Source organism: Glandiceps talaboti, chromosome 22 (assembly GCF_964340395.1).
Source record: "Glandiceps talaboti chromosome 22, keGlaTala1.1, whole genome shotgun sequence".
In the NCBI taxonomy this organism is placed as follows: Eukaryota; Metazoa; Hemichordata; class Enteropneusta; family Spengelidae; genus Glandiceps; species Glandiceps talaboti.
Genome location: NC_135570.1, coordinates 3889287 through 3902680, shown reverse-complemented (window position 1 = coordinate 3902680; position 13394 = coordinate 3889287). Strand labels below are relative to the sequence as shown.

General features: G+C 33.7%; 1 protein-coding gene across 2 annotated transcripts in view; it reads left to right on the top strand.

Annotated features, from left to right (window-relative positions):
- The window catches only part of LOC144452298 (cGMP-dependent protein kinase 1-like), a 180045-nt gene that overhangs the window by 138183 nt on the left and 28468 nt on the right, over nt 1–13394 (top strand). For both annotated transcript variants that reach the window (XM_078143368.1, XM_078143367.1), the window contains exon 2: nt 334–500. In XM_078143368.1, the coding sequence (XP_077999494.1) occupies nt 334–500 (167 nt within the window). The remainder of the gene's footprint in view (nt 1–333; nt 501–13394) is intronic.

The window sequence follows — 13394 nt, the reverse complement described above, 5'->3', positions numbered from 1 at the left end:
TACATCATTGAAATATGTAGTGTATAACACTTAAATACGTGGTCTACATCACTGAAATGTGTGGTCTACATCACTGAAACATGTGGTCTGCATCACTGAAATGTGTCGTCTACATCACTGAAATGTGTGGTCTATATCACTGAAATGTGTTTTCTGTCACAGTCCAATATTTACAGGTTTACTGTTCATTACAACTATTTCAAGTTTTATTTATTTCGCCATAATCATGACAAGTGAGTCCTTTCCCAGTTGGCAGTACTGCTTTCCTTTGCAAACACCCGAACACATAGACACATCATTCTAACTCCTATATACGTAATTTCTATCTTACAGTGCAAAAGAATGTATCAAAATGGCTATCTTAGACAACGACTTTATGAAGAATCTGGAACTTTCACAGATCCAGGAAATTGTTGAAATTATGTATCCTGTGGAACACCCCAAAGATAGTTGTATAATCAAAGAAGGGGATGTTGGATCACTTGTGTATGTCATAGAAGGTAAGAGGATTTCTGGTGATAAAAATAACAACTATCTTTTATACCACGCATGAGCCAAGTTGAACAAAACATATGGCATATATATACTGTGGTCATTCTACGTCACAACAACACGTATCTATCACGACAACGCATGTTTACGTCACTGGTTCTGCTGTGTTCTAAATATGAATCAAAACGTTCAAAATTGACATCACTTTCCCCGATTTATTTTTGATATTACTGGCGCTGGTATAATTGTATTATTCTTCAATATTTTTCTTCATTCAGCCGGAAAATACTCATTACCTAAGGGTTGTCACTGCGAGTCACTAGACTTGTAGTAACAACCCTTAGGTCACTCATATTTTCCTTGGCTGAATGAAGAAAAATATTGAAGAATAACATATATAAGTAATTAATTAATGAATAAATAGGATATCCTTGATTGACAGATGTCAACTAGCCAATAGGGTCTCTTCAATAGTAGGATGAAAGCTCATCTGTGAAAAAGTTCAGTCTAAGTTCGTGAATTTAACTTCGTATTGCACCAAAATTTTGAAGTAGCTCACCAAAGCTTTTGCCAGGTATCAACCATGGCTTTGTCAGTGTTTTCTGAAGTCACGACACATGCATGACTTCAGACAATTGTCCCAAATTCTCGGAAGTTGGTAACGTCCCCAATGTTCTCTTCTGTAATTATGTCTGTACTTTCAGAACGTGGATATTTTAGAACAATAAACAATGCAAACTTTTTGTTTATTAAACTATCACAAACTTAAAAGGTAACTAAAACATATTGCTCTTGAAAAGTACCAAGTTGAACAGAAAATTCAATTATGGAATAATCTGTTCACTGTAGTTACAGAATAATCTGGCCACTGTAGCCTCAAATTTAATGTTACTCACAACCTGGCTGGAATTGTCACTTATTTCTGCATGAGGTAACAAGAAGCTGCTGTATTCTCAAATGCCAACTTTACAGTTCAGTTGACTGACAAGCCAATAATCCGTAAAACATTTATCTTCACGAAGTAGAAAATCCTCTATATTGAAGCTATGGCATGGAGTCTGTTTGTCGATGCCAGCTGATGTGTATAAATACTTAAGTATAGATCAGAGAAAGTACTATGCCCCTGTGGACCTTTGTATCTCATTTTAGTTTAATTTATTGCAGTGACCTCTAGTAATATCAGAGTTATAATTGGATTGGAAGAAAATTTAGTCTTCTGCGTTTTGGCAAAAAAACAAAACAGGAGATAAAGCATAAGATAAAAAAGTCACCTTCTAGTAACTCTTTTCCAATTCATTTAACATTTCAAACACATTTTATATCAACAAGAACTACAAGAGCCCAAAACCCCCACCCCCACCCCCACCCCCACCCCATGTTGCACATAAGTATTTTAGAAATTAAGAAATAAATGGTGGAGCTCTGGACGCAGTTTGCTGTAAAATTGAAAAGAGTCTGATTCCAGAGAGTCTAGTTAGTAGCTAATTCTTATGAATCTTTTTCCAGGAAAAATCACTTATTCCTAACAAAGGATCAATTTCATATGCAGGGTAAAACTATTTTTATTCATTTCCCGTTCTTTTGAGAGTGCTAATTTACATAAATAAATCATTTTGAAACTAATCAAAGAAAACCATTGGGGACTAAAGCCATTTCTGTCTTTTTAGTTGAAAATTAATGGTTAAGTTGTTCGCTACTAAATTTAGTAAAAATTGTCAAATGTTACATTAGGTGTCACTTTTGACAAAAACAAAGCAATTTCAGAAAACATTAATGGATCTTATTAATTGGTCAAATTAGAAAGGTTGTCAGGTGTACAGTTACATACTTTAAATCATTCTCTACAAATTGCTCAATTTTTAATGTTATTGTAAAACAGTTATTACACAGCCTTTAGGTTTAAATGCCTACTTTGGTACATGTGTATCATTTTATATTTTCTGGGGTTTTCACATAAGGCGAGCGATATCTGTCATTTTCTGTTTTGTTGTATTTTTGTGGTATTATAGGACAAATATGACCTCCTTATCTTGTTCCCTGATTTTGTTTCTCAGTTGCCCTTGGCCAGGTGTTCAAGTTGCTTTGATCTATTCGTAGAGATTTGAATGTACAGTGGTGTGATATACTTTGATGCTAAGTTCTATTAAAAATGTAACAGTAATATCTTGGATTGTACATTTTTTTCTTGGCATTTTGATTATTAATATCCCTTGCACTGTCGTTTAGAACTGCAGTCACGTGATTTCTTCCACAGTGTTTAAGATTTGAGAACCATGATAACAAAGGGTGGGAAATCCTAAAAAATTTGCATCATACCATGTACATGATGTAGTTTTCAGTCAGTGCTTCCAACATGATAGTGACCTTGATTTACCTTTTCGTGAGTAGGTACATGTCATTCACAAGTGCAATTTATTGTTACAAAACCTGAGGCTGTGAGTGAAATTTCATTTTCACCTAAGTACCAAGATATTGATTAACATTAACACCATCAGGATATAAATCTTTGTACATACATACATATCACAGCTGGCATTGACAAGGAAGATAATGACACTAGTCATACTATCATGACTTGATGTAAAAGTGGCTGATAGATGTGTAAATGTATGTGTGAACATCGTGTAGTGTTTGTTTATGTGTGTATGTATGTATGTATGTATGTATGTATGTATGTATGTATGTGTGTAACTGTATGTATGTATGTATGTATGTATGTATGTATGTATGTATGTATGTATGTATGTATGTATGCATTGTATGTATGTATGTATGTATGTATGTATGTATGTATGTGTAACTATGTATGTATGTGCCATATTTCTTGTACTGTTACAAACAGTATTAAAGTATATTTAAAAGATATATTTCAAGACTTTATCACTTGTACCCAATTCGGGATCTGCGGGTGTCCAAAAGTCTTTAGTATGGCAATTGAAAATAGCAAATTTACAAACATAATAGATTCTATGTGTTCTGTTATTCAGATAATAACTAGACGCAAGTAAATGACTTTGTGTTTTCGATTTCATATTTACCTCTGTTTATGTCATGTCTATCTAAAGGTGATTTTCACGGCATCTATACTCTCCTTACTTCCGTTAATCGGCTTATAGAATTTTGGTAATCTGTGTAAGGGAACACTGATCTGCCATGACATCCCGAATGATCAAATAACTTCCAACTTATCAATAATAAATATACTCTTGTCAGAAATGTGCATGATGTAAAACTTGTGCCATATGTGCAGTCTTTATTTATGTATATATTAAGTTTGAGATGCATATAAAGGAAAACATTAAGCATCCTGAACTATCCTCACCCCACCACCCACCCCTACATGAGAAATCCATATTTGAGTACTGTGGTATCCTTAGATACAAGCTGCTACTGGAACATTTTTGGAAACTGTGTTGTTAAATGTTAACATTAATATCTTACACCGTGAACAGTATTGAATCACTCACGGGTAAACATATTTGTGTAGTAGTATATACTGTAAACATGGAAATTTTCGCTAAAGACTTATTTTCACTTATTCCAATGGAAACCAAAAGACGCAAAAATAAGTAGTGACTAAACTGGAGTCAGTTCAATGCTTTTATGTTTCATTTCCATTTACCCTAATCTTGCTCCAATCACGTGACCAGAGTTCTTTGCCTACTACCATGTTGAATTTTTGAAATCGAGGACCACAATGGAAATAAGTTTTAATTGCTTTGTTGTGTTATCCTCGACAATACTTTTAAATGTATGTTTTTACTATATTTTATTGACAAATAAATTCAAATCTAATCAAATCAACTGCCTTCTTATACATGAATACATTGTACCAGTCTGGTAATTAGTAAAAGTTAGTCTTTGAGAACTACTTGAAGACTCCAAAAATCACAAAATTTTCTAGTAGTGAATATACCTAGGTTTACAGTAACTGTACTATCCATGCAATCAAATTGATTTTTGAGCTCACTCTCAAAATTCAGCTCCCCACCATTATCGTCATTTTAAACCAGTTGCTGAACCACTTCTGGATATAGCTGGCTCCTAATTAATATATACGTGTACAATGTCTAATTATTGGTAATTGAACAGTTTTCAGTAAATGTAACGTTGGTTGTCAGATGGAAAAATGTAACATAGTTACAGCTAGGGAACTAGGTTTAATTCACATTTTGCTTTGCTTTGGTATATCTACTACAATGCTTTCCCTGGGAAAATTTAAACACAAAGGAGAAATCAAGTATAAAACTGGCAGTTTCCCATACATTATACTCTTGATTGGGAAACATGGCAGAATGCAGGTAAATTTTACCGACTTCTTCTGCCCTCAGCAAAATAATTTATTGAGTATTCGGTGGCTCTTTAATATTCTGCCTTCCCCTTGAAAAAATGACAAGAAATGGAAACCAGTCACACAATCTTCAAGCAGTTTTGCCAAATACTGTATCTGTTTCAAGATAAAATTGCTATCATCCTCATTCTACTAGCAAAACGTCAGTTAATAACAAAATAATCCTCACTGTTTTAATAAAAGATGAGATTGTTCATGCATTGAGGCAGATATTAAAATAATGAAACTACCATATATAAAATTTATTCAAATCTTTCTAAAATAGATTTAAACTTTATCATAGTTTCTTATAGTATGATTAACAACATATTACGACACAAGTACACTGTGCCTCTGTAACTTTTTGTGCTAGTTTTTTGTTTGATTTTCAATGTGTGTAATCTTGCAACAGGTTCAATTGGGAGAAAAGTGTTTAGTCCCTGAAATGGAGTCTGTGTGAAAAATAAATAAATAAATAAATGTTTTTGATCTTCTGACATAAATTGTAATTCATGAGTAGTAGTTGTAGAATGGAAATTGCAATGAGCTTCAGTAAGCAAAATTTCCTTTTCACATGCAAAGTTTGAACATTTTGATTGTACAGTGTATTGCAATATCTGTGATGTAGAATTTTAAGAATTGAAAATATTGTTTGATGTACTGTACAATTTCTGATTTGTATATGATAAAAGATTGTTAATGACATGGTGATTCTGTCAGTGATATACGAATCAGGTATAGAAACAATTTCCAAAACTATTGGGCAGATTGGGCTGACATTGAATGGGGATGCATTTGGAGATGTGTAGATGAAGTTATTGACACAGCTAGCCCTTACAACCATGACCACACCCATAGCAACAGCCAAATGTCAGTTGTTTTTCAAAGTTAACAACACTGTTGGGTGAGCAAGTGAAGAAACATTGAAAAATTTATACAGTTATATCATTTTGAGTGTAATAATAAGACTCAAGTTTATTATCTGTGATGTCAAATTCAAGGAATTGAAATGTACTGTATGGTTTTGAATGATTTTGAATTTGTAAGATGGGAGATCTATTTAAGCATCCGGTTTTACATGTTCGCCATCTTTTAGAAGCAGAAAATCATCTTTTATTATGATTATACCTGAAATACTAGTCAGCAGGAGTGTCAGATAACATGTACAGTGAAACATGATACATGAAATTTGATCTAGAAGTATATTGTAACTGTGTTTGCCTGAAGAAAATCATGATGGACTTCATCAAAGCCATCAGATATGACTGTAGTTGAGTACTTTATTGAAGCTATCAGGTATGACTGTGAAGTTGAATACTTCAAACAAATAACCATCTCAGATCACCATGACAATGGAAAATATCATTCACAGATTTAGAAAAGAGAAATTCTTGATATACAGGCTTAAATTATTTGCCACATTCATTTGAATTGTATGCAGCTATCCTTTGATTTGTGGACTAGTATGTATGTGTTGTATTTTTTAGTACATATATAACTGTCAGTCACCTTTCATGTTTGTAATGTCTATACCTGTATGGTTTGTCTGTGAATCTGTCAGTTAGTTTCAGAATGTGTGTTCATGTCTTGTTGAGTTTGTTTTGTCATACTGTCTCTATCTGGCTGTATGTATGTATGTATGTATGTATGTATGTATGTATGTATGTTTGTTTTGTTTGTTTAAGACTAAGTGGGGGGGCTTTGTTTTCAATAATAATAAAATAAAAAATTACATTTCTGGATACCTGATTCCAAATTCTGTGTGTGGTTTCCATGCTGTCGTCTATATGTCTAGATGTTTGTGTATTTGATTCTGTAGTAATGTACGGAAATGGCTAGAATGTCTGTCTCTACAAGAATTCCACTTTTTTAAATACCCTACCTGAAGTCTGATTGTGTCAATGAGCGGAATAAGTATGCAAGAACATCCTCTAAAATCAATTTTGAGAAAAGCCGTGAATAAATGAGGCTTAGAATAGTACTTCCATAAGCAGATAGTGCATGAAAATCTACCTGACAGCCCCATATACTGTAATTAGCTCACTGTCTTCAATTGAAATGCCAATGAGACAAAGCAAAGTGTTAGTTTAATGCCTTGAACCACTTCAACTATATAATACTCCATTAGAAAACAGTTAACATTTATATTGCTACAGCTTAGTTTAATGAGTTGAGGTAGTCGGTATGTACCACGTACAGTATAGAAGTCGGAATTGATTTGCAATGTACTTTATATTGTGGCTGTCTATTAAAGGTATACAATTCACAACCTGAAAGCCATTGATTTGGGCCAATATTTCTCCTCCTTTTGGTTACCATCTCCATTAGAGAAATTACTGTTAGAACGCAGGCCAACTTCTGATGTTATTTTTGTCTAAATGTTAAAACTGCACTAACTTTAATTATTACAGTATTATTTTTTCAATCAGACAACCACAATATTCACTGAAAATTATTAAAATACCAATAAGTACACATTTTACATGTTAATTAGAGGTGTATTTTATCCATAAGTGTTGAAATTGTGATTCATCGGGAGCATTGATTTTTGGGTACATGGTGACCCTAAAATCAGTTTGATTGGTTATAGTGCACCGTATTGTGTATACTGCTATGCAAATTTGTTATAGCCATATGTGATTCAATAGTGTGGAAGGTGTATGGTATATTACAATATTTGATTTAAAACTCATCTGGTGACATTCAGGGAAACTCAAACAATAAAATGAGTACCGATAGTTACATTTCATATTTGTGAATGTGACATGTATGTTGTTATGTCTGTGTGCCTGTCTATAGAGAGATACATTCATTCAAACCTGGTACACAGATGATAGGAATGTGGTGTGTGGGGGATCAGTGCATATCACAGTGTGTATATTACATTTTTAGACAACAGCAGGAATGGATATAGGCAAGTGAATGAAGATTTTAAAATGTATGCAATTATGCTTAGCAGTAAGAACTATAGCAACAGTCAGTTGATGGTGTGCATTGCAAAGATAACAACCAGGATTAATAGACAAGTGGAAAAACATGCAAACAATGTATTCAAATTTGCCTGGCAACAAAACCACACCCATAGTAACAACCAAATGATGGTGTATATTGTAGAGATACAACTTGGAGTAATAGAAGTGGATAGACTTTCCAAAAATAAACATGTATATATACCTAGCAACAAGACCATCCCTATAACAACATCTCAATGATGGTGTATAAATAGGGATGCTTACTAGGCAAGTGGATAAACAAGTGCCTAGCAGCAAGACTATGCCCATAGCAACAATGAAATGGTGATGTGTATTGCAAAAATAACAAAATGGATGGTTAGGCAAGTAGATAAACTTTCAAAAAATAGACATAACTGACCCAGCAAATCAGATACTGCCAATACCAACAGTACAATTATGGTGTATATAAACATTTTAAATAATTTACTCAGAACTGTTTTAAACCCTTTGGGTCGAGTTTTAAAAAATCACACATTAAGTATACAGTTGTGCTATGATGCCATTGGCACAATTTTTTTTGGCATCAGTTACACCCCATTTGCTGCAGTAAAATCTATTCTACCATAAAGAATGACAACTATGGTAGTGAACAATGTTCAGTACTCATTGAATGAAGAAATTTTCTTTTCAAACCATAAGGTAATTATGAAGGGATATATGTTTTGTAGGGGTGTTTTTGACTAGGTTTATAGGTGATGTTAACCAAGAATGACAAACTACTATGGTTATTCTTAACTGTAGCATAGTTGAACTGTTTCTAGAAAATTCTCAACTAATACAACATGTGAGGTTCACCTTGTCTATCTTCTGTATTGTTTATATGTATTTTGATGGTTAGGTCATTTGTTATATAGAAAGTATTCTCATAACATCTGTTCGGTAGTAATTCGTCAGTTCCTATGGTTTATCCTTGACAAATATTGATTTTAAGGTAAAAAGCAGGGATGTCGTATAAATCAGTTTTTGATTCATACTTTGCATGAATATTGTGTCATTTTAGTTTACCGTGGAGTTTGTATTAGACAGGTATTGATGCAGTGCCATATAAACTATTCTATGGTTAATTTTACCATCTTTATTCATCAGGTCCACTAAGTGTAAGAATCTATTTTTGATTGATTTTAGACACTCAAAATTAAATGCAATTTTCTCAGCAGGAAATTTGTAACGAGTAATTGAATAAAGGGAGCGATCTTTCTTCAATTTCCGTAAATGTTGCTAATATACACGAAGAAATCAGGGAAGCTGAATTCCTGCTAAAGTTATTATACATATTGAAATATGTTTGGCGGTACAACGTATGCCAAATGAATTTTTTATACAATTTGACCTCCGAGTATCTTAAGAATTAATGGTAACATTTGAATGAAATTTTCGGTACTTTAATGAATTCTCTAGGTATGTCTATTCCTATTTGTTAGGTTTGCCTTGAAGGGATTGAAAATCCTTTAAATTTCGCTGTAAACTAGTCTAGCATACTTCCCTGTTGTGCATTGATTGATCAAGCTAATCAGGACACGAATGGTAGAATCGTATATAATCAGTTGTTATTAAAAAAAGCATGTGCAGCTGAAGGGAAATGAGATTGAAAATAAACCGACTATGTTGGCCATGTTAATGGCTGAACTTTGATGTCGTCATGGAGCTATTTTCTTGTGATTTTTTGCTTTTCTGTGAATAATCTGATTATATGATAATTTCAATGCATGTATGCAGTCATTCTCGCAAACCAGAGCTGTTATTTCTTCCGCGACACTGCGAAATAACCTCTGGATGGCACGTTTTTGACGATGCCGTAAAAGAGGCTGTGGTTTGCGACAATGGTATGCAGTATGTGGAAGTCAGAATGAACTACTTCTCTTGTATAAAAGAAAGAAAGCGTGATGAACGTTAATTTTGTAGGATATTTCATATTTGTTATTTTCAGTTTTAATACTAGTCTACCTATGTCGTTATGTTGAAATCAAAGAAAAATTAATTCAGTTTCCATTTTATACAAAATCTGATGCGTTAGTTTTATACAACATTAAAAATATCTTTACCAGTCTAGGTTTCATATTTCTGTGCAGATGGATTGATTTGAGCTAACATTTAGTAACTTGACAACCAACTTTGTTATAAAATTAGTCCATTATTGTGCTGTGGTGCTCATGGCTTTATATAGCGTGTTGCAACCCAAGAATTTTAACATGACGTGTATTGACTTTCAAAGGAGTCCGTGTTTCAAACTTATTAATAGTGATTTTCTTACTGAAAGCCCTTCAGCTGCACATTATAAGCATTCTCTTATTGTGAAAATTTCATTCATAGATGAATTACAGATAACAGATTGATTATTACCCTCCAAACTATTGGAATGTCCCATGTCCACCCGCCTCAGTCCATCCGTCCATCCATCCATCCATCCATCTGTCAGTACATGGACAACCATATCTCTTTTTGTACCATACCTGGCATATAATGTTACGTACTATTTATTAAGTACATAGTGCATGTCACTTCATTTTATGACTGTGCATGTTAGAACCAAATAGCAACCATATTTACATAGCGTGTCTTCCAATTGGGATTCGAAAGCAATCCCGAAACCCAATGTGAATCCAGATTTCAATCTTAACCCAATTATGCCCAAGCGGACAGCTATTGACTTTTAATGCTCAAATTAACGGGTAATCTTACTTTAATGAAATATTTTCGTTGATTTGATAATGGTTTTAGGTATGAATAACCTGTTATAAATGTTTTCAATCTTTTTATACGTTGACACAATTTGTGGAATACCCTTTGAATAATACATCTGGTTGAATGGGAAGCCTTAATGGTGTCCTTACACAAGTTACAGGTCTTTAACAGTAATGAAATTTATACAGTAGTCGCACTAACATATATACTGTGTATACTCTAGATTTCAAGTCCCTGGCTTGCTTGCACTATAAATCATACAGTATTGTTAATGGCATTTCAAGTCTAAATTCAAATTAGCATTTTCAGATATTGGTAGTACATGACTGATTAACTTGATCCTATTAGTCCAGCAGATCTGTGCATATCAGGAGACAAATTTATGCCTCAAAATGTAATATTTCACCATATTAAATTTGGTAAATCATCTTCATTATTGTGAATTTTCCCCCAAATATGTCACTATTTTTATTTTGTTTATGTTCTATTTTTTGTCTTTGTGGTTTAATATCAGAGTACATTAGGTACCAAAAAATGTGGGAAAGAATTAATTTGATTCGTTATTTTACAAATCATGCTCCTACTTCTACTGGGTTTATACATGTAGTAATGATGAGGATTGATCAAATAATAATGACTTAAATAAATCTTCTTCATACCATACATGTATATCATTTCCAAATCTCTCAAATTAGTAATCACTCTCCTGAAAACTTGAAGAGGATCGTCAATTACAAGTTCCTACAAAAATTCAGTTTGAGGATTATGTCTTAATTTATGTTCAGTTTTGGTTCCTACAAACTTCAGTTTGGAGTTCGGGGGCTGTGTGTTCAATGAAGACTTGTTCAGTGTGCGTTTGGTGGAGTCTGTCTGCCTGCAATGAAGAGTTGTTTCCTTGTGGGAAAACTGACATACGCAGTGGTACTGACAGAGATCTATCAATACTAAAAGCAAAGGTTTATGCATGAAAAGACACTTGACCAGTGTGTCGTCTACGGCACCACTGGCACACAACAGTTCCTTGTGACGTCAAAATTAGGTGGTGCCCTCAGCCTTTAATATACATGGTGAACAAGTGAGCCATTCTAAGCCAATTTGACAAAGTACTGACACACAACAATTCCTTGTAACTCACCAAAATTCAGTATTCCCTTATATATGTGGATTTATAATGTGACCTTTGACCCAATTTGACATTCAACAATTGTTTGTCAGAAACATGAAAAGTTGGTACTACATATGTTACGGTAACATGTGTCCCCTAAACCAATTTGACACACCACTGATGTCGTTTCTTGCAATGCACCAAATATTAGTGCATCCCTACATATACCTCATTACTGTAGTAAGCAAGATTTGTTAGTAAGAATTTACCTAGAAAAATCTCCAGCCCAGACTTTGAGCGAAAAAACAAAACATTCTTAACACATTTTGTATTTGTAGATTTATCGTATGTTGTGATAGTATCATGCACTCTTATTAGTTAGTCATTGTAGAAAATTTCCGGTAAAATTCAACATTGCCTGAGTGGCGCCAGACTTGATAAGCCGTAAGGGAAAATTGTAGAGTGTCTCTGGATCCCTTAATCTATTGAAATGTGAATTCTATCAAATGTAATGAAATCAACCAGAAATGAACTTCAGTGAACTTTCAATTGAGAGAATTCCCCATAAAATATTTGACCTTTCTTTTCATTAAAGGTCCTGTTCAGATTTGGTTTAATATTCAACATGCATTAAAAACAGTTATCTGACAGATCTATAGAAAAGGTTGGTCCAGGACAAAGGAATGATTCTTATATGTAATCCTTATGGCTCGACTGATAAGATAACTCTAATATTTGCACATGGAATCTTGGCCTTTAAAAATGTCTGAATGATTGATGTAAAATGCATGTACAGTAATTTTTAGAAGTCTGTGTTGAGTACATTTGTGTTTTTCAAGTGAAGAATTATTTATTAAACCTCCTTTGGTTCTGAATTCATTCCAACGCTGAAGATATTTTGATTCTCTCTCTTCTGAGTACTTTGTATGTTGAACAACATTGTAACAATTAGTATGACTACAGATAACCCTTGATTCTTACCTCAAGCAAGTTACTAACTCTACACATACATGTAATTGAACAAATGCAAATTACATCCATGGAGATTTTACTAATTTAAATTGGAAATCTTCAACCATACCCCTAATCCTACCACACCCATTATCTTTTGCTTGAACTTTCCTTACCTGATAAGGGTTTTTAAAGTGGCCATATGGATGAGAAATCAGTATTTATCTTGGATTTTTAATCGGAAAAACAACTTTATTATGATTTAATCAATAGAAAACAACACCAATCAACAGAGAACAAGTCCATGAATGTATTTTGGTAAAATTGATAAAAACTTTTTAAAAAATTATAAAAAGTTTATTTTACATACACATGTATAGGAAGTGATTTAAAAAAAAAATTTGCAATTGTTCAGTTACAAATAAGGACAATATTGAAAGTTGTTTTACTTAAATGATAAATTCAAAATCAATTCCTCCTTGTCACTCATATGGCCACTTTAACTCAATATGATTATAAATACACATGAACATGACGAGGTTGGCTAGACTAAAAGATTTATGGGTGCTCCCTATTATTGCTGTCACTTACATGGATGTAGGTGACAGAAGACAGACTGGTAGACAGACAGACTGAGAGGGAGGAAAACAGAAATAAGGGTAGGGAGATGGGCAGAGAGAGAGAGAGAGAGAGAGAGAGAGAGAGAGAGAGAGAGAGAGAGAGAGAGAGAGAGAGAGAGAGAGAGAGAGAGAGAGAGAGAGAGAGAGAGAGAGAGAGAGAGGGAGGGAGGGAGAGAGGGAGGGAGGGAGGGAGGGAGGGA